The sequence below is a fragment of the Leucopleurus acutus genome (assembly GCF_964270905.1).
Source record: "Leucopleurus acutus genome assembly, chromosome: 5".
In the NCBI taxonomy this organism is placed as follows: Eukaryota; Metazoa; Chordata; class Mammalia; order Artiodactyla; family Delphinidae; genus Leucopleurus; species Leucopleurus acutus.
Genome location: NC_139147.1, coordinates 59,906,020 through 59,929,081, shown reverse-complemented (window position 1 = coordinate 59,929,081; position 23,062 = coordinate 59,906,020). Strand labels below are relative to the sequence as shown.

The window sequence follows — 23,062 nt, the reverse complement described above, 5'->3', positions numbered from 1 at the left end:
ATAATGTCCCCAACGGATAAAGTGATGGTTCATATCTTCTGGAAAGTGTCCAGATCCTTCAAAGGACATACAAAATTGGGAGGGATATATGATGGATTGGGAATTAAGTTTTTGAGCTATCCAGATGCTGAAAGGAGTTGAAAACATGTTAGTGAGAAATAGTTGAAAGAATTGGGATGCTTTATTTGGGAAAAGAGAGGATCTGGGTAAGAAAGTTAACTGGCTAATTATTTGAATGGCTATAGTAAACAGGAAAACTTATTCTGTGTGTCCCCAGAAGAATAGGGCCAAATAGATCCAAGTTGCAGGGAGGAAGATTTCATATAATATAAAATGAACTTCCTAAGAACTAGAGCTGAGAACATTAACAGAATGTGCTCACCCTCTTACCTGAAATGTTTAAATTAAAGCTGACTGTCTCTTGGTGTGTTCCTTCATTTGTTCCTTTATTCAGGAATTAAAACATTCATCCCTTCAACTATTTTACCTACTGAGTGCAAGGCACTGTTCTTTGAAAGCTTTACTGTATTAACTCATTGAGATCTCAGAACCACCTTGTGAAGTAGGTACTGCACTTTACAGATGAGAAGGCACAGAGAGGTTAAATACTTGTTTAATACCTCACAACTATAATAGGAAGAGGAAAAGCCAGGCTTTGAGCCCAGTCAGTGTTGTTCTAGCCAATACTCTTAGCCTGGGCTTGAGTTGTAGATGTGTGATTTATATTGGATGGGAGGATTGGACCAAATTAACCCTCTTTCAACTCTCAAGATTCTGTGATCATATTTATTGAGCCCTAGCTGTATTAAAGAGAATGTGTAGTAATTATAGTAAAACTACCATTTTCCAATACCTACGAAGAGTTTGATATAAACCCATGGTCCTTAACTCTGGTTCTTATTCTTTGGCTCCACAAAAGAATTATATAGGGAATGAGACCCCGAAAATGGTACATTGTAAAAAGTTTTCCGAGTGATTCTAAAGTACAGCCAGAGTTGAGAACTGTGGGTATAAAAGATCTCATTTAATACTTACAATAACTCTGCCAGACAACCTTATCTTCCCCATTGTACATATAAAAGGACTGACAGGTTAAGGGATGCTAGGGGCTTGGCCCTTGGCCAAGTAAACCTTTTTTCTTGGCCAAACAAGTCTCTCTGACATCAAAGCCTCATCAGGTTACAATACAACTTCTCAATCCTTTAATTCTAAAAAAATAAAAACAAACACAAAAATCAAGAGAGGGTATCATGGTGTCAGTGCAAGGAAACAGATGGTATAAACCCTAATGTCCAGATGAAGGTGGGTAGTTGTCATCCTGCACTCTCATGCACTGATCGTGTAGTGTAGATCCTGGCTGCTTTGGGCATAGTAGTCTTTCTTGAGAGACCAGGAAGTTATAATAATGCACTAGTTCAGTTAATTCGCATAGCAGCCTTATACATAGTTTTTTCTTCACTTCCATTTTACAATTGAGGAATTGATGTAAAGTAATTAGCTAGTTCTGTGGCAAAACTGGGATTCAAACCTGAATCTAACCACAAATCTCATCCAAATAGAACCACTAGTCTACCTGCCAGCTGTGCCATAGAAGAATGTTGAGGAAACACGGGATGTTTAGTGCGGAGAAATGAAGACTTAGAAGGAAGACATAGTAGATGTTCTCATCTACAAGAGCTGCCATAGAGAGAGGACAGAGAAAACCTCTCGTGTCACTCCCCTCCTTAAAAACCTTCAATGGCTTTCAATTACCATAGAAATAAGTTCTAAACTCCTTAGCAAAGCTTAGAGACAATTTGATGATCTGCTACCCGCTTCCCCATCAATGTCCATTTCACTCTCCTGCTCTAGCCAATAGACTGCTCTCAGGCCTTCACAGACACAAGCCTCTCTTAGAAGCTCCCTCTGCCAATAATCTTTCCCATTTTATGCCTGGCCAACGTCTACTCATGACCTGTGTCTCAAATGCCTCTTCCTTAACCCCAGACATAGTTTAATCTTCTTGCTGTATGTGCCCACAGCACCCTATTCTTTTGTAGCACTCATTATATTTTAATTACCTGTTTAATACCTATATTTCTAAAAAAGCTCCACTGAGTTAAGGATCGTATCTTTCTAGTTCAGTACTACAACTTAGTGCCTAACATAAGATTTGATACATAGAAGTTATCCTCAACAAATATTTAAAAATTGAAATTGATTAGTAACACCAGGGGACTTTGATGATGGGAGGGGGAAGAGGAGGGGATGAACCAAAAGAAGGATGGCAAAGGGTTAATTTTAATGTGGAGCATTTAGAGGAAAGATAGGCTTGGGTGGTGTTTCACTGTGGACTTCTGGAAAACCAGAGGGCACCATGATGACGAGTTTGCCTGGAGGAAGGGAATATCTGACTATATTTTGCCATTCTACGGAGGTCTCTGATGATGGTCATGCCCTCCAGCTGGTGAAGTCATTTCTGATACCTTGCAAACACACAGATTGTCAACACACATGGTGTTTGGTGCTCATGGGATTTGTTTAGGGGGAAAATAATCTGTTAATGATTTCTATTTTACAGCTCTATCCCTGTCTCTGTCTCAATTTTGTGCTTACAGAGAAAATGAAGGAACCAGATGATCAGGATACTGATGGGGGGAAATCAGAGAGATCAAAGAGTGATGGAAGGCAGTCTCATTCTTCTAGATCTGCATCAGAACGTGAGTAAAGATTATAATATACACTTAGGGTCTTGATTATTAAATTGGAGTAAAATAATTTTTAAAGAGTGCATATCTAAGTTTATACGACAGAAAGGTTGACTTGTTTAATTCCCTTACTAAACTCTAAGTTCTTTAAGAGCAGATTCTGTGTTTTAATCATTTTATCTCTAGTCCTGGAACACAGAAGTTACTATCATCTCTATGTTGATAATGACCCATCTTCACATCTGGTCTGGCTCCTTCCTGTAGGGTCTACAAGGTCTTTAATGAGCTTCTCTAATACAGTGCAGTGGAAAGAGAGCTGGACTTAAGTTTTGAGTCCTGGGTCTTCCACTTAGAGATGCTTGATCTTGGATAAATTATTTCACCTTTCTGAGCCTCAATTTTCTCACCCGTAAAGTGATCGTTGTGAGCTGTTTGAGGATTAAATTGGATAACATATGTGGAAGGATATCATAAATTGCAGATAGAAGGGAAAGTGAAGAATTTTGTAATAGGATTTTTAAAAGATGACTGGCTCTTTCTGTCTGGGCATCGTGGTGTTAGGTGGCTTAGTGGAATATTGACATTTTTAGTTCTAATCCTAAATATAGTTTCAGAATCTAATTTTTACTATTCACCTAGAGGAGAGCAGGTCCTGGGGAAATCAATTCATTTACAAAATGTACATTAAATTCTTTCAATTTATCTGAGGGCTGTCTGGTAAATCCATGATTTCTCCGTATCGTATTTTATTTTAGAGGTCTATCTCCTCTTGCTTGGACTCTTACAACAAGGATTTCTGCTTAAGTCTTCCTGTCCATACCACCATTAGAGTTATCTTTCCAAAAAATATGATTATATCACTCTCCTGAAACACTTTAGTTTGCTTCTCGTTTGTTTTTCCGTTTCCACTTTTTTCCACTCCCTATGTTTCTGACACAGGATTGTCTACTTTTTAGTTTCTAGTGCTTTGCAGTATTTTCCTGGATGATTTAGTTTTTTCTTTTTTTTTTCAAATTTTGTTTTATAGGTCTTTATTGGCGTATAATTGCTTCACAATACTGTGTTGGTTTCTGTTGTACAACAAAGTGAATCAGCCATATGCATACATATATCCCCATATCCCCTCCCTCTTGCATCTTTCCCTCCCACCCTCCCTATCCCACCCCTCTAGGTCCTCACAAAGCCCCAAGTTGATCTCCCTGTGCTATGCTGCTGCTTCCCACTAGCTATCTATTTTACATTTGGTAGTGTATATATGTCACTGCTACTCTCACTTTGCCCCAGCTTCCCCCTCCCCCTCCCCATGTCCTCAAGTCCATTTTCTCCTTCTCTAAATGTTTGATAGAATTCACCTGTAAAGCCATCTGGTCCTGAACTTTTGTTTGTTGGAAGATTTTTAATTACAGTTTCAATTTCATTCCTTGTGATAGGTCTGTTTATATTTTCTAATTTTTCCCGGTTCAGTCTTGGAAAATTGTACCTTTCCAAGAATTTGTCCATTTTTTCATGGTTGTCCATTTTATTGGCATATAGTTGTTTGCAGTAGTCTCTTATAATCCTTTGTATTTCTGTGGTGTCAGTTGTGATTTCTCCTTTTTCATTTCTAATTTTATTGATTTGTGTCCTCTCCCTTTTTTTCTTGATGAGTCTGGCTAAGGGTATATCAATTTTGTTTATCTTCTCAAAGAACCAGCTTTCAGTTTTATTGATCTTTGCTATTGTTTTCTTCATTTCTATTTCATTTATTTCTGCTCTGATTTTTATGACTTCTCTCCTTCTACTGACTTTGGGGTTTCTTTATTCTTCTTCCTCTAGCTGCTTTAGGAGTAGGGTTAGATTGTTTATTTGAGATTTTTCTTGTTTCCTGAGGTGAGATTGAATTGCTGTAAACTTCCCTTTTAGAACTGCTTTTGCTGTGCCCCATAGGTTTTGGGTCGTCATGTTTTTGTTATTTGTTTTTATGTATTTTTTTTATTTCTTCTTTGATTTCTTCAGTGATCTCTTGCTTATCTAGTAGCACACTATTTAGCCTCCATGTATTTGTGGTTTTTTTCAGTTTTTTCCTGTATCTGATTTCCAGTCTCATAGCGTTGTAGTCAGAAAAGATGCTTGATATGATTTCAATTTTCTTAAATTTTCCGAGGCTTGATTTGTGACCTAAGATGTGATCTATCCTGGAGAATGTTCTGTGTGCACTTAAGAAGAAAGTGTATTCTGCCACTTTTGGGTGGAATGTTCTATAAATATCAGTTAAATCTATCTGGTCTATTGTGTCATTTAAAGCTTCTGTTTCCTTATTTCTTTTCTGTTTGGATGATCTGTCCATTGGTGTAAGTGGGGTGTTAAAGTCCCCTACTATTATTATGTTACCGTCAATTTCCCCTTTCATGGTTATTATCATTTGCCTTATGTATTGAGGTGCTCCTATGTTGGATGCATAAACATTTCTAATTGTTATATCTTTTTCTTGGATTGATCCCTTGATCATTATGTAGTGTCCTTCCTTATCTCTTGTAACAGAGATAAGGTCTCTGTTAGTCTTTATTTTAAAGTCTGTTTTATCTGATACGAGTATTGCTACTCCAGCTTTCTTTTGATTTGCATGGAACATCTTTTTCCATCCCTTCACTTTCAGTCTGTATGTGTCTCTAGGTCTGAAGTGGGTCTCTTGTAGACAGCATATATATGGGTCTTGTTTTTGTATCCATTCAGCCAGTCTGTGTCTTTTGGTTAGGACATTTAATCCATTTACATTCAAGGTTATTATCGATATGTATTTTCGTATTACCATTTTCTTAATTGTTTTGGGTTCGTTTTTGTGGGTCTTTTTCTTCTCTTGTGTTTCCCACCTAGAGAAGTTTCTTTAGCATTTGCTGTAAAGCTGGTTTGTTGGTGCTGAATTCTCTTAGCTTTTGCTTTTCTGAAAAGCTTTTGATTTCTCTGTCGAATCTGAATGAGATCCTTGCTGGGTAGAGTAATCTTCGTTGTAGGTTTTTCTCTTTCATCACTTTAAGTATATCCTGCCTCTCCCTTCTGGCCTGCAGAGTTTCTGCTGAAAAATCAGCTGATAACCTTGTGGGGATTCCTTTGTATGTTATTTTTTGTTTTTCCCTTGCTGCTTTTAATATTTTTTCTCTGAATTTAATTTTTGTTAGTCTGATTGATGTGTGTCTTAGTGTGTTTCTCCTAGGGTTAACCCTGTATAGGACTCTCTGTGCTTCCTGAACTTGGGTGACTATTTCCTTTCCTATGTTAGGGAAGTTTTCCACTATAATCTCTTCAAATATTTTCTCACACCCTATCTTTTTCTCTTCTTCTTCTGGGACCCCTGTAATTTGAATGTTGATGCATTTAGTGTTGTCTCAGAGGTCTCTGAGATTTTCTTTTCATTCTTTTACCTTTATTCTGCTCCTTGGCAGTTATTTCCACCATTCTGTCTTCCAGTTCACTTATTCATTCTTCTGCCCCAGTTATTTTGTTATTGATTCCTTCTAGTGTATTTTTCATTTCAGTTATTGTGTTGTTCATCTCTGTTTGTTTGTTCTTTAGTTCTTCTAGATCTTTGTTAAACATTTCTTGTATTTTCTCAATCCATGCCTCCATTCTATTTCTGAGATTCTGGATCATCTTTACTGTCATTACTCTGAATTCTTTCTCAGGTAGGTTGCCTTTTTCCTCTTCATTTATTTGTTCTTATAGGATTTTACCTTGCTCCTTTATCTGTGACATGTTTTTTGCCATCTCATTTTTTTTTTTTTTTTAATGAGTGGGATTGTGTTCCTGCCTTACTGGTTGTTTGGCCTTAGGCTTCCAACACTGGAGCTTATAAGCTGTTGCTTAGAGCTGGGTCTTGGTGCCAAGATGAGGACCTCTGGGAAACCTCACTCTGATGAGTATTCCCTGTGGTGTCTGAGGTTCTCTGTTAGTCCAGTGGTTCAGATTCCGAGATCCCACTGCAGGAACTTCAGCCCTAACCCTGGCTTGTGAACCAAGATCCCACAAGCTGCGTGTGGGGCAGCAAAAAAAAAATGGAGAACAATAACAAGTAAAAAATAAAATTAGACTAGGAAACTAACAGATATGTTAGAAAGAATATAAAAATAAAAATATAGATGAACCAACAACCAGAAAGTAAAAAAGAACCACAATAATAAGAAAGAGGAGGAGAAAAAAAAAAAAGGTGGAAAAGGCCTTGGCTGTGGAGGGCAGAGCCTAAGCAGGGGTAGGGTTTGGGCAGTGGGCAAGGCCTATGCTTAGGACCCACAGGGCTGGAAAAGGCCCTGGGAGGTGTGGGGGGTTGGGGCTTAGGCTCAACGGAACAGAGGAGCCCAGGCCTGCCTCCCGCCTGTAGTCTCAGAGGGCAGGGGACACCATGTGGGAGCCCAGCAGGCTTCCAGGGCCCGAGTGGGTGGGACCAACACCCTCTGCTCCTCTCCCGCTCTGGATGGATGGATTTAATGATAATGTCCCTTTGTCCAGCACTGCCTGAACCTCCCTTTTTAATGTCAGACCTTCTTAAGGGCAGGTCTTATCAAATCTGGCCTGGCCCTGTCCTCAGCTCGTAAATTAGTTCATAAATCATGGGTTTTAGGATCTCAAATGATAACGTGAAATAGTCTGCTGACACTCTGAAACCTTCTACCTTGGTGCTGTGAGAAGAGGTCTCTGTCCTGGTTCAGCTACATACCTGATAGCTGAATTTTTTTTCCTGGAGCCCTTACCTTGTTCTCAGTCTTTCTAAAATATCTAAGCAACATCTTACCCTTTGGAATTCTCATGCAGAGTGAATCAATTTCCTGGTTTTCTACCTAAGTACGGAGATTAAGGTAGACTCTTCCCCATACCCAACAAGGAGTTTCTGCTGTAACAGAGTCCTATTAAGAGATTTAGACCAAATGTACCAGCCAGACCATGCAGCATTTTTCACAAGGGTGAAGGACTTTAGTTACCAAGACATTGGTTTCTGATTCTTATCAAAGGACTAAATTATTGCTGACTTCATATAGTAAACTGGGAAGTATTTTGGTCTCTTCTATTTTCAGAAATATTTTGTGTAGAATTAGTATTATCTCTTCCTTAAATGTTTGCTGGAACTCACCAATGAAGTATCTGGGCCTGTAATTTTCTTAGTGGAAAAAATTTTAACTGTGAAGTCAATTCCCTTAATAAATAGAGGGTTGTCTCTTTCTTCTTTATTAAGTTTTGTAACTTTGTATCTTTCATAGAAGTTATACATTTCTTCTAAATTGTAAAATTTGTTGACATAACTCTGTAGGATCTATTTTAATTCCTGATACTGAAGATTTGTATTGTCTCTCTTTTATTTCTTGATTGGCCTAGCTAGGAGTGCATCCATTTTGTCGATCTTTTCAAAGAATAAGATTTTGGCTTTGATAATTTTTCTATTGTTTTGTTGCCTTTTTATTTCATTGAGTCTTGCTTTCATTTTTATTATTTACACTAATTCTATTAATTATTTTTTTATTATTTTATTTTTATTATTTATTATTTTTATTTCCTTTCTTCTACTTACTCTGAGTTTTGGGGTTTTTTGCTTTTCTTTTTCTAGTTTCTTGAGGCAGAATGTTAGGTCATTGATTTCTGAGTTTTCTTATATATGTACTAAAAGCTATAAATTTCCCTCTAAGCATTGTCTTAGCTGTATCCCACACATTTTGGTGTTATATTTTAATTATCATTTACTTTGAAATATTTTATAATTTCTTTATTAATTTCTCCTTGACCCATACATTATTTTTAAGTGTGTTTTTTAATTGCCAAATGTCTTCTGTAATTTAATTTACTACTGTTGTAATCAGAGAAGATGCATATTTTGTATTATTTCAATCTTTTAAAAGCTATTAAAACTTGTCTTATGTTCCAGCAAGTGATCTCTCTTGGTAAATGGCCCATGTGCCTTTGAATGTGTAGGTGTAGTGTTTTTTAAATATCAGGTGGGGATGTTTGATAGTGTTTTTCAGATCATCATATCTTATGGAGTTTTTGACTGGTTGTTCCATCAGTTGATGAAAGATGTGTATTACTATAATATTAACTAAGTAGACTGTGAGAAGTAAAGGATAAATATTATAATCTCTGAAGCAATTATTTAAAAAGCAAACAAAGAAAAGTAGTTAAAAAGCTAACAGAAATTAAAATGGAATTTTAAAGAATAAATAATCTAGAAGAATAACAATAAATGGTCTAACAGAAAATAGGAAAGAAGAAATAGAGGGAAAATGGAAGAGTGGGAAGTGCACAAACAGAAAATAAATAATTAAATGTTAGATCAAAATCCAACTATACCAATAATTATATTAAATATTAATGGACTAACAAGTCTTGTAAAAAGGTACAGATTATCAGAATGGATAATAAAAGCAAGAACCCACTATATGATATATGAGACACACGTTAAGTATTATGATACAAATAGGTTAAAAGTAAATTGATGGAAAAAGATATAGTAGGCATACAGTAAGCATTTGAAGGCTGGAGTGACTATATTAATATCAGATAAAATAGATTTCAAGACAAAGAGTACTATCTGTGACAAAGAAGTACATTTCATGATGATAAAAGGAGCAATACATTAGGAAGACATAACTATCATAAATATGTATGCATCTAATAACAGAGCATCACAATACATGAAGAAAAATAGAATTAAAGGGAAAACTAAATAATTCCAGAATTGTAGTAGGAGAACAGTCTGGTACTCCATCATGGTTACTTCATCATGGCCAAAATGGAAGTCCCAATTATTAATTTTTGTATGTTGTTTTTGTATGTAGTAACGATGCAAAACTCTTTTAAAAATTGTAATAATTATAGGGAGTCCTTATGGATGTTCTATGTGCACAGTCACATCATTTGCAGACTTCCTCATTGTGTTCCCAATCTCACAAAGGAGGTGGAGGTAAACAAGGACCAGAGAGGCAAGCTGTATTTGCAGGAGGCAGCCTGCCTCTGTGGCAGCTGGTGAGGAGAGGCACCACAGCTTCATATTTCTATTGGCTAGAGAGAAGAAAAAGCGGAGGAAACTCACCTATAAAATCCTGGGTCAGGGACTTCCTTGGTGGTCCAGTGGGTGCTCCCAATGCAGGGGGCCTGGGTTTGATCCCTGGTTGGGGAACTAGATCTCACATGCACGCCAAAACTAAGAAGTCCGCGTGCCACAACTGAGTCTCCGTGTTGCAACTAAGAGCCCACATGCCGCAACTGAAGATCCCGCATGCTGCAGCTAAACATGCCGCAACGAAGATCTTAATTAAGATTGCCACAATTAAGACCTGGTGCAGCCAAAATAATTAATTAATTAATTTGTAAAATTCCTTGGTCATAAAACAAACTTTCATCTGGCTCTTTTTGAGATCTGTGGCTATGGTGTCTCCTTGCCTTGGTTACCTCCCTTTGCTTCCTCCTGCACCCATCCTTGTTCAGTGTCCACTAATTTTGCCAGCCCTTCCACCAGCCAGCCCTGCCATCCATTTCTGATTTGAGGTTTTAGCAGCTTCTAGTTCTACAAAAAATGACATTTGTAATTTTGGCTTTCATTTTCAATGTTGATTTTAGATTATTTCCAAGAATAGAAAGACAAATGCTGATTTGTACATCAAATCATAATCCTTCCACCTGTCTATCTTGGGATTATAAAAAGTATAGAAATCTTTGTTGTCACCAAGTTGCTAAGATCTGCTGCTTTGCCAGTCTGATTTAATGTGTCTACTTCCTGTTAAATTCGTTTTTTTCCAAACTCCACTTTTCCTTTCAGTGGCACAACCCTTCAACCAGGCTCAGAATATTCATTTTTAGAAAAATGATTTACTCCCCTTCATTTGTATTCACTTCTGATTCCTTTATCAGTGATTCCCTCATCCTAGCTGGCAGCCTGAACTCATCTAATGGCAGCTTGAACTCTGTTCCCAGAGAGAGGCAGGCCAGCAGATAATATCCCAATCTTGAGATGGGGATATAGTGTTTGATTGCAACAGTCACAAGAAAGAGCTAAGAAATCTGTTAAATGGTATTACTGGAGAGTATTTACCCAGGGCTCTCCCCTAGGGGAGTTCAAGAAGTGGGCCCCATTTAGGTGTCGAGGATTATTTTCTTTCCATCCAAATGCATGAATCCTACAGAACCCTGTCCTCTTATTCTGCTAATTGGATTGGCCCAGCTTTCTCACCTCATTCAAGTTAGTCTTGGGCCTTGTTGCTCTTCTTTTAGCCTCATCTCAGATAGACCGACTAGGTGGTTCTACTCTGTTTCTGACATACTTACCATTTCTGCCTTACTATTCTGAAAGTTCATCCAGCCCTTTCACCTGCTGGACATGGTATATGTGAACCATAGCCATGTTTGGACTTGATCTGAATGTTGGCTTATACCTAGATCTATTCTACTCCCATTCCAATTCTTTTTCTCTTCTAGCTTGTCCTGAAGCAAATAGTCTGATGTATTCCTAGGATATCATTCAGACATAGTCATACCCAGAGGAGTTTATTCTTGAATATGCGTTATCTTTGACATAAAAGGTCCTTATAAATAACATGTTGTTCAAGTGAAATTGAATTGAAAAAATGATAGCAACATACTAGCCAATCTTTTTTTCTTTATCCTTTACTTTCTTGTAAGTGTGCAGTGGTAGGAAATAGACTGCAAATGAAGTGAAAGTGGAGATTTACTCACAGGAAAAGCTTTAAAAATTTTTTGTAAAGCTGCAAGAGTGACCAAATAAAATGATTTTTGTAGCAATTTTTGAGTTTAAAATTCATTCAGTTTAGAGCACAAATGAATTGGAAGTATTAGGTACTTTGGAAATAAGAAATGTTTAATTCAAATTTAGAAATTATTTAATGTTTAAGACAATGTTTAATTCAAATTTAGAAATTATTTAATTCAAATTTAGAAATTATTAAAACAAATTATTTTGTATAGCCGCTATGAAAGAGGATTACAAATCTGTTGAAGATACCACAGGTGAAACATTTACTGAAGGGGAAGAATCATATTTAGGGGATGATGAATCCTATGTGGAACATTTGGAAGGAAGTTCAAGTTCATCTCAAGATGATTATGTGGAAAGCATTGGAAGTAAGTATTACTGGTTTTCTATTAGTACTTGTCACTGTTTTAACTGAACAGCTGTAAATCCATAAAAGAAATGGTTGCAGGAAGTGTGGAGGTGATAAAAGAAAGGGCATCAAACATATCCTGATAGGGTGCTTTAGCAGCTCTGGAGTTGTGTATTCTGAGTATCACATACTCTCATACTGGGTTTTTCTGGGGAGTGGGATTGTCTAAGGAGTGATCTATCCCACATTAGTGAGACTAACTCTCCCTTAGAACTGACCGTGCGCTGTTCTTTGAGACTGCCGGAACCATGCAGGGCTAGGCGTTCACCCCAATGCACACAGGCGCGTTGCCTCTGCTTCCATGCTCACTTGTGGGTGGCATCCTATGTCCAGGCCAGAAGTAGTAGTTACTGCTAGAGTATTATGGGCTACGTACATTCCTCCTGTCTTCATGAAATACGATTTTAGGACTGACCAGACACTCTTCTTAGTTAAAATATTTTTAATTTTTTAGACTCTCAGTACGTGGAAACTCCTGTCCCAGATGCAGAAGAGGCAGAGGAGGAAGTTAAGAAGAAAATATCAGAAAGCTTCTTCTACGATTATATGGAGCTGGCTTCGATGCCTTTTGTGACTCCGGATTCAGACATACCGCTGGATCTTCTTACACTTGTGTATCCACTCCAGTTACATATGTATAATCTTGGAATTTCAGCTTTTTAGGTCAGGGGTTGGCAAACTGCAGCCCATGGACCAAATCTGGCCTCTGGCCTTTTTCCCTAAATAAAGTTTTATTGGAACACAGCAATGCTCATTCATTTACATGAAGTCTATGACTGCCATCACACTACAAGGGCAGATTTAAGTAGTTACAACAGAAATCATCTGGCTCACAAAGCCTAAAATATTTACTACCTGGCCCTTTACAAAAACAGTTTGCCAACCCCTATCTTAGGTAATTCTAAGAAGCTTAAGATAGATATGCTTGATCTTAATTTAAACTAAGCTTTTGTTAGATGCCAAATAACCATAAAGAGATATAATGCTTTTCTGGCTGTCCTTTCAGGAGATGTGATGTGAAGGAGACCAGGAGGCCTCTTATCCCCATTTATCTCTACCAGATTGGCACCCCTTTTTCAATGCCTGTTAAGTTAAAATCATTGATCTCCCTGCTTGAAACGCTGACATGGCCATTGTCAGGCATTACTGCTTTCGCATTATTTACCAGATGAGCTACAGAGAAGACAGCCCTGAGGAAGTGGGCACAATATAACCCATGTTAATAGAAGAATAAAATTCTGTGAAGAAAAGTAAAAGTGGGATGATTAACAAGGGGATTTAGGGTTTGCCATCACTTTATGATGTTAGGTTTGTGAGGTGCTAGTTAGGAGACAATTTCCATTAAGGCCCTTGGTTAGCAATTTAGCACGCCTACCCTCAGAAGGGCAGTGGTTATGACCGCATGGCCCAGACACTGACTGGCCCCTTATAAAAGGGGTGCTGAGAGGGGAAGGGCAGTGTACTTCCTGACTCAGTTTTGCTTTTTATGTAAAAATAGAACATGTTATTGTTATTATATCTTCTAACTTTATTTCGATCCCAGGTGTAACTAAAACTAATTCACCCTGAAATTCGTAACCTGGAGTTTTCTCTCTTGAGGGCCTTTTTTTTTCCTTTGTGGCCTTTGGACAGGTTACTGATAAAAGTTATGCAGTTGGCCTTCTAGTCGATCTTTTTCAAATGAAGTGGTTTATTAGTCACCTAGAAGCTTTTCCTGAAATGCACGTGCTCTGATAGCTTCCTGGACCTACTGCATTATTTCCACGTGGAGAGGGGCTTGGGTATATATGTACTCTGAAAAAGCTTCTCGGGTAATTTTGATTGTGCTGCCTTCTCCCAGCTCTCAACACTGGGGATTTGGTGCTTCTGAATACAAGGATCTCTGTATTAGAGAGATATGCCTAGCCTGTAAATAAGGGAGTCAGAGCGATCTTGACGTTTGGCTCAGTGCATGAATCCTTTCTACTCATGCAGGAGGAGTGGCTGTATAAGCTGTGGACTTGAACACTTTCAAAACCAGGGCAATCACAAAGCAGCTTATCCCATTTTTGAATAGCTTACATTATTAGAGAGCTCCTCCAGGCCTTGAATTACAATCTGCCTTTCTGGAATGTCCTGCGTTAGACTTAGTCCTACTCTCTAGAGATGAAAAAATATAATCTCTATTTCTTGTGAGAAGCTGTAAGAAGTCTGCTCTCATGTATCCCCATATACCCTTTTAATTCTTCATCTACTTCAGTTTTAACATGTGTGTCTTCTAAATCAATCAAGAAAGTATAATTTATAAAATATCACCTAAACCACAGCATAATTTATAGAAGACACTAAACAGCACTTAAGACAGTGTTTAAACACCACTTTAAAGTGGAGGTTCTAGATGGACATGGACAAACAGCGAAGGCCCTGGGCCTCTGATAGGAAGTGAAGAATAGGTGCCAAAAGGGAGGATGAGATAAAACAGAAGGGAGATGAAGGTACGTCAGAATACATTTTAACATTTTCAGAGCTCTGCTTAGGGACTGCCTTGTCCTCTGGGGTTTAAAGGGAAAGATCAGACTCTAGTTATTCATTCATTCAACCGAATAGGCTCATGACTCTGTGGTAGGCATTCCAGGAAACAGATGAATGAGAAGCAGTCTCTGCCCTCAAGCAGGTTGTGATTGATTTAGAGGGAAAGTGTTTGGCAAGCTACAATCTAACCCATTTCTGCATTTGAAAGGGCCTTCAATCAAAACAGCAGCAAGTAAGAGGGAGTTTCCCCCTGAAATTACAGATGATAATATTAGATAAATGATCATGTCTCCGATTCCCTGCTGTCATCCAAGTTAGTGAAGGGATGGTAGCCCGCTTCTACCCTCATAGTTAGACATTCTTCTAGCCCTTTAGAGTATTACACTGGCACCTGGGAAAAGGGAAAGGAGAGAAGGAAGAAGGAAAGGTGAGAACAGTAGTTTAGGGAGAGGGAAGGCAAAACTTCCTGCCCCATACCAGGCTCTGTAAAGATAAGGGGCTGTAGACCCTACTCTTTATTTGTGAGGCGGCCCCAGGTATTCTCCATGAGGGCAGAATAGCTTCATCTAGATCTTGGATCACATATTCATTTGCATTTCTATATAAGATTCAATTTTAGGCGTTAATGTCTTTTAAATTTATAAAATTCCTTTTTCTTGTACAAATGCCCTGAAATGTTCTCTCTCTCTTTTTTCAATTTAACTATGAGGCAGTGAGATAGGTATAGTTACTTGTAGTTAGTTATAATTTATATATTCTTCACAATTCAAATTGCGTTAATTAAAATTTGCTCTTCCTTTTTTACATTCGACATATTGTTCTTGTTAAAAGTTTTGTATAATTTCTTTCTCTGAAAATATTTCCTTACAAATAAGGGGAATCGTCTAAAATCAGACTGAAAAAACAAAACAAAAACAAGGGCTCAAGAAATAAGGATTGCTCCAGTGATCCTTCAACTTTTGTGTTCAGCAATGAATTCTTGGAAAATAAGAATATATCTACTTAAGATACACCACATAATATATTTCTTTGCCAAACTATAATTTTTTAATAGTTGATCTCATTTAATTATTACACTTATATCTTGGGTTATATTAATTTGAGCTTGAACGTAATAACAAAGTACACTTAAAAAATGTTTTATAGCTCAGTTTTTTAAATCTCTTTTGAATTAATGCAGTTTTACTCTATAGCATAAACGCACACACACGTATATACTCATCTGCACACCCGTACATACTAATGATCTTGGAAAGGAAATGTTAGCCTATTTATTTTATATACTTATATATTATGTATTATTTAGTCAATTTTTATAATTTTCATATGATTAAATTTCAATTATATTTATGTGAATTTATTACAGTAGTCACATTGTCACTGGTGTGTCAGAATTTCACAAACATGTCAGAATTTTAAACATCTTGTCTTTCAGCATCAAGGAAGAGGCCTACATGATCCTTTTACTATGTTCAGTCAACAAACTGGACAGGCTTTGGGAGTACAAAGATGGCAAAGACAGACTTTCTCCCACATTATAATGTGATTTAGTTTTAGCAGGAGAGAGGAAAATGAAATTATTTAGGGGACTACTTTACTCTCTATAGTACCCAAATAGAAAGTTTATTTTTTATTGCAAACAAAATTAATGTGCTTTCAGGGTTTTCCTAGGAAAACTAAAAGACTGAATCAGAGTATGAGAATTTTCACCTAATTTAAAAACAAGATTACATTAGTAATACAGTAAATAACTCTAAGTTTCAGCATAAAATTCAACTACTTCAACCCTGGATCTTTATCTAACTAAGGGTATGGGTTTTAAAAATATATTCATTTCGTTACTTTTCCCCTCTCTAGGATGGTTATGTTGTTTCACTGGTTTTCCTTTGCAACTTTCCCTCAGACATTCCTTTGGTTATGACTGCAGAAAGCGGGCCAACCTACAACTTCTGGACAGCAATATGGTGTTGTACGTAGCTGGGAACCAGCTGATCCTTCTGAATTTGAAAACCAAGGAACAGACCTACCTGCGAAGTAGCAGTGGCAGGGGAATTGGTGTCATTGGGGTATGCCTTTAGTAACTTAGAAAACAAAAATCCATCCATGTGTTTGTTCTGTGGACCAGCCAGGCTGTGAGGAGGGATTCCATGAGATGCACAGCAGTCTTATTCTAAGGCATTTTCAATTCACGATGACAACCACTACGTTCACTGACATTAGCTCCATGCAATATTATAATATTATATTAATAATATTATCATCTCATTTTGCAGATAAGGAAACTGGGGCTAATAGAGGTTGAGTGACTTTCCCATAGTCATGCAGGTTTTCAGCAGTAAATGCTATGTTGCTATTCTGCAAAAATACTGAAATGAATAACACAAATGATAATTCACATAATAACTAAAGCTAAGTGCCAGATAAAAGAGCTTAACATTAGGAAATGAAGCATAAATTGTACATACGGTAGTTTCAAGCAGTTGACAAAAAGATCTGTGTGTGATTTCGAGTCTGTCTCTTCATTCCTCCTCAGGTGTCTGTCTCCATCAGTCGTTTTCTTTCTTGTATCTTCAGCCTTTACTTCCTTAGGCATCCTCAGCATAAAAGCATACTAAATCAACTTGTGCTCATTTTAAAAGGCCCCTCTCTGGGAATTCCCTGGTGGTTCAGTGGTTAGAACTCCGCGCTTCCACTGCAGGGGGCGCGGGTTCAATCCCTGGTCGGGGAATTAAGAAATCGCAAGTCGTGTGCACGGCCAATTAAAAGAAAAAAAGAGGCAAAACCAAAAAGCTAGGTATATATACACAGGTACATGCTACGGTGGCACTAGCTGTTGCAAATATTCACAGGCCCGACATGAAGGCTCTGTGGAGGAAGTCGGTCGAGACCATCTCAAAGTACCATGAGCCCTGAGGTCCCCCCACATCTGCAGAGGACTGAGCAATATCTAGCCTGCTCATTTTTCTATCACTTTGTGGCCAACGATAGTTTTGAAATGTCCGTTTTTCTATTTTGTGGCACGATAATTTGGTTTGAGGTCAGTAGTTAGGGGTGTAGTGTGAACAAGAATGCTAACCCTAAACCTCACCCTCCTGGACCCTGAGCGCTTGTGTGTCGGTGGGGCTCTTCTCCGTGTGTGCTGGGGCTGCTGGTGCCCAGACAGTGACAGAGACCTTCCTCTACTGCCCATGTCACTTCAATTTTTCTGAAATAGTTATCCATTTGTGGATGAGAAATGCTCTTGTGAGGCTATGAGAAAGCCATGAGAAATGTGGTTTGGGGGATATAAGCTCTCTTCCAGAAAAGACAGGGTGAATTTATGTGTTGAGTGTAAGTAGATGTCTTGCTTGTTCTAGCTTTCCATTAAAAATAAAGCAAAACACCAAACGCAGGGTAAGCAATTCATCTAACTTAGTTGTTCTCAAAGAGTGGTCCCCAGATTCTGCATCACCAGCATCACCTGGGAAATTGTTAGAAATGTAAATGCAGAATATCAGGTCCCAGCCCCAATTTACTGAATCAGAAACTCTAGTGTTAAAGCTTGCAATCTGTGCTTTAATAAGCCCTGCCTGTGATTCTGATGCCTGCTAAAGACTGGGAACCGCTGTTCTAGCTCTTCTGATGGCAATTAAAAAAAATTGTAGAGTTAAGACATGACTCTCTTAATGAAAGTAAAACTTAAAATGAGTATTCTTCTAGTTTCAGTTTAAATTATATCCATTGTCAAGTATTTATTAGATGCCGAGTTTTGAGTTTTCTGTTAGAATGGATCCTAATAAACAAATTATAAAGTAACAGATGCTAAATACTGTATTAACTGAGTGATTTATATGATAATCTCCCTTTCGGTGCTTTAGTGAGGTTTTATCTTTTATAGGTTCACCCCCAAAAAACTTACTTCACAGTAGCAGAAAAAGGAGTTTTCCCCAAGATTATCATTTATGAATATCCTTCTTTGAGGCCCTACAGAATACTTCAAGGTGAGTCTAGTAGAATCTTTAAAATATCTCACGTTTAAGGTTAACAACATTTTGAAGATGTAACATTATTGTAGCAGTCGGGGTCCTCCAGAGCAACACAGCTGGTGGGAGATAGATGAGAGATTTATTTGAAGGAACTGGCTTATGTAATTACGAGGGCTGGCAAAGCTGAAGTTTGTAGGGCAGGCTAGCAGGCTGGAAATTCTTGGGAAGGAATTGATTCTACATCTAAGGGCAGAACTTCTGCTTCCTCAGGAAAACCTTAGTTCTGCTTTAAGTGCTTTCAGCTGATGGGATGAGGCCCACCCAGGTTACCAAGGATAATCTTAACTGATTATAGATGTTGACCGCATCTACAAACTATCTTCACAGCAACATCTAGATTAGTGTTTAATTGAATAACTGGGTACTATAGCCCAACCAAGCTGACACATAAAATTACCATCACAACTATCTTACAATTCTGTTTTCCATATAATTAATTTCAGTAGTCAATTTTAAAAAAAGATTTTATTTTTCAGAGCAGTTTTTAGGTTTACAATAAAATTGAGAGGAAGTTTCAGAGATTCTCACATACCCTCTCCCCTCACCCATGCTTAGCCTACTCATTATCAACATAACTCATCAGAATGGTACATTTTTTACCAAGGATGAGTCGATGTTAACAGTCACAATTACCCAAAGTCCGTAGTTTCCCTTAGGGTTCACTTGTGGTGTTATGTATTCATTTAGACAAATATCCATCATTATAACATCATTCAGTATTCTGAATAGGAGTTTTCCCAAAGCCTGTCCTAAATATCATCTGTGCTCTGTCTATTCATAACTGCCCTACCCTCTCTGGCAACTACTGATCTTTTATTGTCTCCATAGTTTTGCCTTTTCCAAAATGTCATAGAGTTGGAATTATACAGTATGTAGCCTTCTCAGATTGGCTTCTTTCACTTAGTAATATGCATTTAAGCTTCCTCCTTGTCTTTTAATGGCTTGATAGTCCATTTCTTTTTAGTGCTGAATAATATTCCATTGTCTGGATGTACTACATCTTATGTATCCGTTCACCTATTAGGGGGCATTTTAGTTGCTGTCATTCATTTCAGTTACATATAAGCTTATATATAAGCATTCATTTCACTTACATAACACACACACACACACAGACATAAGCATACATAATCAAATACATTATTGCTTTTATTTTGAACAGTTATCTGTTACATCAATCAAGAATAAGAAAAATAAAAGTTTTATTTTGCTTTCATTTACTCCTTTGCTTCTCTTCCTTTATGTAGATCCAAGTTTCTGACCCATATTATTTTCCTTCTTTCTAAAGAACTTCTTTTAACATTTCTTGCAAGGCAGGTCTCCTGGCAACAGATTCCCTCAGTGTTTGTTGGTCTGAGAAAGTCTTTATCTGTCACCTTTTTTTTTTTTTTTTTTTTTTTTTGCGGTACGCGGGCCTCTCACTGTTGTGGCCTCTCCCGTTGCGGCCTCTCCCGTTGCGGAGCACAGGCTCCGGATGCGCAGGCTCAGCGGCCATGGCTCACGGGCCCAGCCGCTCCGCTCCGCGGCACGAACCCTCGTCCCTGCATCGGCAGGCGGACTCTCAACCACCGGGGAAGCCCTATCTGTCACCTTTGAAGGATAATTTTTCAGGGCGCAGAATTCTAGGTTAGTGTTTTTTAGGTAAGATTTTTGTCCCCCCTCTTTTTCTTTTTTCCCCAGTATTTTTTTTCTTTATCTTTCATTTTCTGTAGTGTTTCTGGGCATTTATCCTGGTTGGTGATCTCTGAGCTTCCTGGATCCATGGTTTGGTGTGTGACATTAATTTGGGAAATTTCTCAGTCATTATTGGTTTAAATATTTCTTATGTTTCTCTTTCTTCTTCTGGTATTCCCACCACACATACATTACACCTTTTGTATTTGTCCCACAGCCCTTGGATATTCTGTTCTGTTTTTATCAGTCTTTGTTCTCTTTGCTTTTTGGTTTTTGAAGAGTCTATTGAGATATCCTGTAGCTAAGAGTCTTTCCTCAGCTGTGTCCAATCTAGTAATGAGCCCATCAAAAGCATTCTTCATTTCTGTTACAGTGTTTTTTTTTTTTATCTCTAGCATTTCTTTTTGGTTCTTTCCTTAGGATTTCCATCTCTGCTGACATTGCCTATCTGCTCTTATATGTTGTCTACTTTATCTGTTAGAGCCCTTAGCATATTAATTATAGTTGTTTTAAATTCCCAATATGACAATTCCAACATCTATGCCATGTCTGGTTGTGCTGCATGCTTTGTGTCTTCAAACTGTCTTTTTTTGCTTTTTGGTATGCCTTGTAATTTTTTCTGGGTAGCCAGACATGATGTACTGGGTAAAAAGAACTGCCTTAAATAGGACTTTAGTCACCTGGTGGTAAGGTGTGGGGCAGGGGAAGCATTCTCTAGTCCTGGGATTAGGTCTCAGTTTTTTGGTGAGCCTTTGCCTCTGGACTGTGAACTTCACAAATGTTTCTCAGCATTTTTCTCCCCTCTTAGGTAGGACAGGATGGCTAGAGTGGGTTGGGTTGGATATTTCCTTCTCCAGGTCAGTTAAGCTCTGATAACATTCCAGCCCTCAGGCTCTGGTTAATTAGTTTCCCCTGAGGGCAGACCTTATTAAGAAGAACAGAGGCTCTCGGGTATTTCAAAATGGTTCCTTTTCCCCTCCTTCTGTTGGAAGCCTGGGGGGATTTTTCTAGACGTTTTTACTTTAGGAATCTGGTCAACTCCTGGAGGTAAATCTCACAATATTGTTGGGGCCACCTTATGACTGGGTCCCCCTGGAGTTTTTAATTCTCAGACTTGTCCACACTGAGCCTCCAGCAATTCGTCAGTTAGAGTTCATGTTTTACTTCACCAGCAGTGGTTCCTTGAGCTGTTCTGGCTGTTGCTGCTTGGAAACCTCTGCTCTGGTGAGTTGCAAATCCCTGTATTTACCTGGTGGTCTCTCCATTCTTGGGGGCAGAGGTTTGCCCTGGTTCCTTTCTTCTCGTATAGATCCAAGAAGAGCTGTTGATTTTTCAGTCTGTTCAGCTTTTTACTTGTTGTTAGGATGGAATGGTGATTTCTTAGCTCCTCACACGCATAACCAGAAACCTGAAGTCATCAATTTTTATTTCGTGAAATTTTCAGTGACAGATTTTAAATTGATTTCTCTCTGCCGTCTAATATGCTTTTGTGTCACCCTTCCCCGCTTCATAAAGTAGAATGTATTCTCAAAGTGTTTTTCTCATGCAAAGTGTGATTAAGATTTCTTCACCCTCCCCCCTCCCCCCATATCATGTAGTTCATTCTACAGCCAAGGGTGATGAGTGATTTTGGAACTGTTTCTTTAGGGGAGTCTTGGCATTCTTCCACCAATGCACACCACTAAGGGTGCTCTCTCTCTCTTTTTAAAATTTTATTTATTTATTTATTTGTGGTACACGGGCCTCTCACTGCCGTGGCCTCTCCCGCCGCAGAGCAGAGGCTCCAGACGCGCAGGCCCAGTGGCCATGGCTCACGGGCCTTTTGCTCCGTGGCACGTGGGATCTTCCCGGACCGGGGCACGAACCTGCGCTCCCTGCATCGGCAGGCGGACTCTCAACCACTGCGCCACCAGGGAAGCCCTCTCTCCGTTTTCTAATTTAAATAATACACTTTTGAAAAGTAAGTGCTGTCCGTGTTCATTAGACTTGCATTCATCTTTTCATCCTTTCAGATGGGACTGATCTGGCCTATGCATATGTAGACTTTAACTGCGATGGTACCTTGCTGGCCTCTGTTGGTGGCAGCCCTGACTACACACTGACAATCTGGAATTGGAAAGAAGAGCAGCCCCTACTGAGGACAAAAGCTTTTTCCCAGGAAGTGTTCAAGGTTACTTTCAATCCTGAAGATGACGAGCAGCTTACTACATCGGGATCCGGCCACATCAAGTAGGTTGCGTGACTGATGCAGGTGCTAGTCATTTATTGTTAGGGTCTTTTCTAAGAGGATTGACCAGCTGGAGACATTTTTGCTGATGTTGTTAACATTAGGATAATTTTTAAATGTGTTATTTAAAAAACTAACTGTAGTGCAGCTTTTCTAGTTGAGTATGGAGGTTTTATTACTGAAAACAGCATAGATAAAAGAAGGGCTTTTGAATTTTGCTTGCTGCCTTCTTGTAGGCTTCACTTCCTAAGAGAGTTTGTATAATGTCTTAGTAACATTGGCGTGCTGTGTCCAAGTTCATATTGAACTTTCATATCCACTGTTCAATGTGTTGTAGTGATACTGTGAGATGGATAAGTCATCTTGATGTCTCTGAACTCAGTCTTCACTTGTAGAATAAGAATTATAACAGAACCATTCCTGATGCAGGACCCTCAATACTAAATGGTAACAGAGCCTACTCTTGATCTCAGGTCTCTGGGTGTTTTCCACTATATTATACCCTTTGTTCTTTGTTCAGGATGGAATTGATTTTGTCCTTTATTTAACAACCTTCTAGCACTACTCTTGAGCTGCCCTTAACTTGATTCCCAGTGTCTCTTTATGAGAAAGGTTTTTTAATCTATCTTAAATTCTTTTCATTACAATTTAAGTCTGGTCCTTTTGAAATATAGAATAACTGAACAGATTTTTAAATCTTGGAATTGTCAACTAACTCTCTGCTGGCTATAGGTTAAAAAATTCTAATTTTTCCATTGTTTACTAGAGTGCATATTTTCTATGTACTATGTCTTTGGGGAAAGA

The 23,062-nt window shown here is 38.3% G+C and overlaps 1 protein-coding gene across 1 annotated transcript in view; it reads left to right on the top strand.

The window, feature by feature from the left end:
• Positions 1 to 2,596: 2,596 nt before the first annotated feature.
• Positions 2,597 to 23,062, top strand: part of CFAP44 (cilia and flagella associated protein 44) — a gene marked incomplete at its 3' end in the record, with an annotated part of 129,528 nt that continues 109,062 nt past the window's right edge. Inside the window, exons 1-6 of the mRNA XM_082839952.1 lie at positions 2,597 to 2,699; positions 11,625 to 11,780; positions 12,276 to 12,435; positions 16,236 to 16,398; positions 18,210 to 18,312; positions 22,044 to 22,260. Of these exons, the coding sequence (XP_082696078.1) occupies positions 2,603 to 2,699; positions 11,625 to 11,780; positions 12,276 to 12,435; positions 16,236 to 16,398; positions 18,210 to 18,312; positions 22,044 to 22,260 (896 nt within the window). The 5' untranslated portion in view covers positions 2,597 to 2,602. The remainder of the gene's footprint in view (positions 2,700 to 11,624; positions 11,781 to 12,275; positions 12,436 to 16,235; positions 16,399 to 18,209; positions 18,313 to 22,043; positions 22,261 to 23,062) is intronic.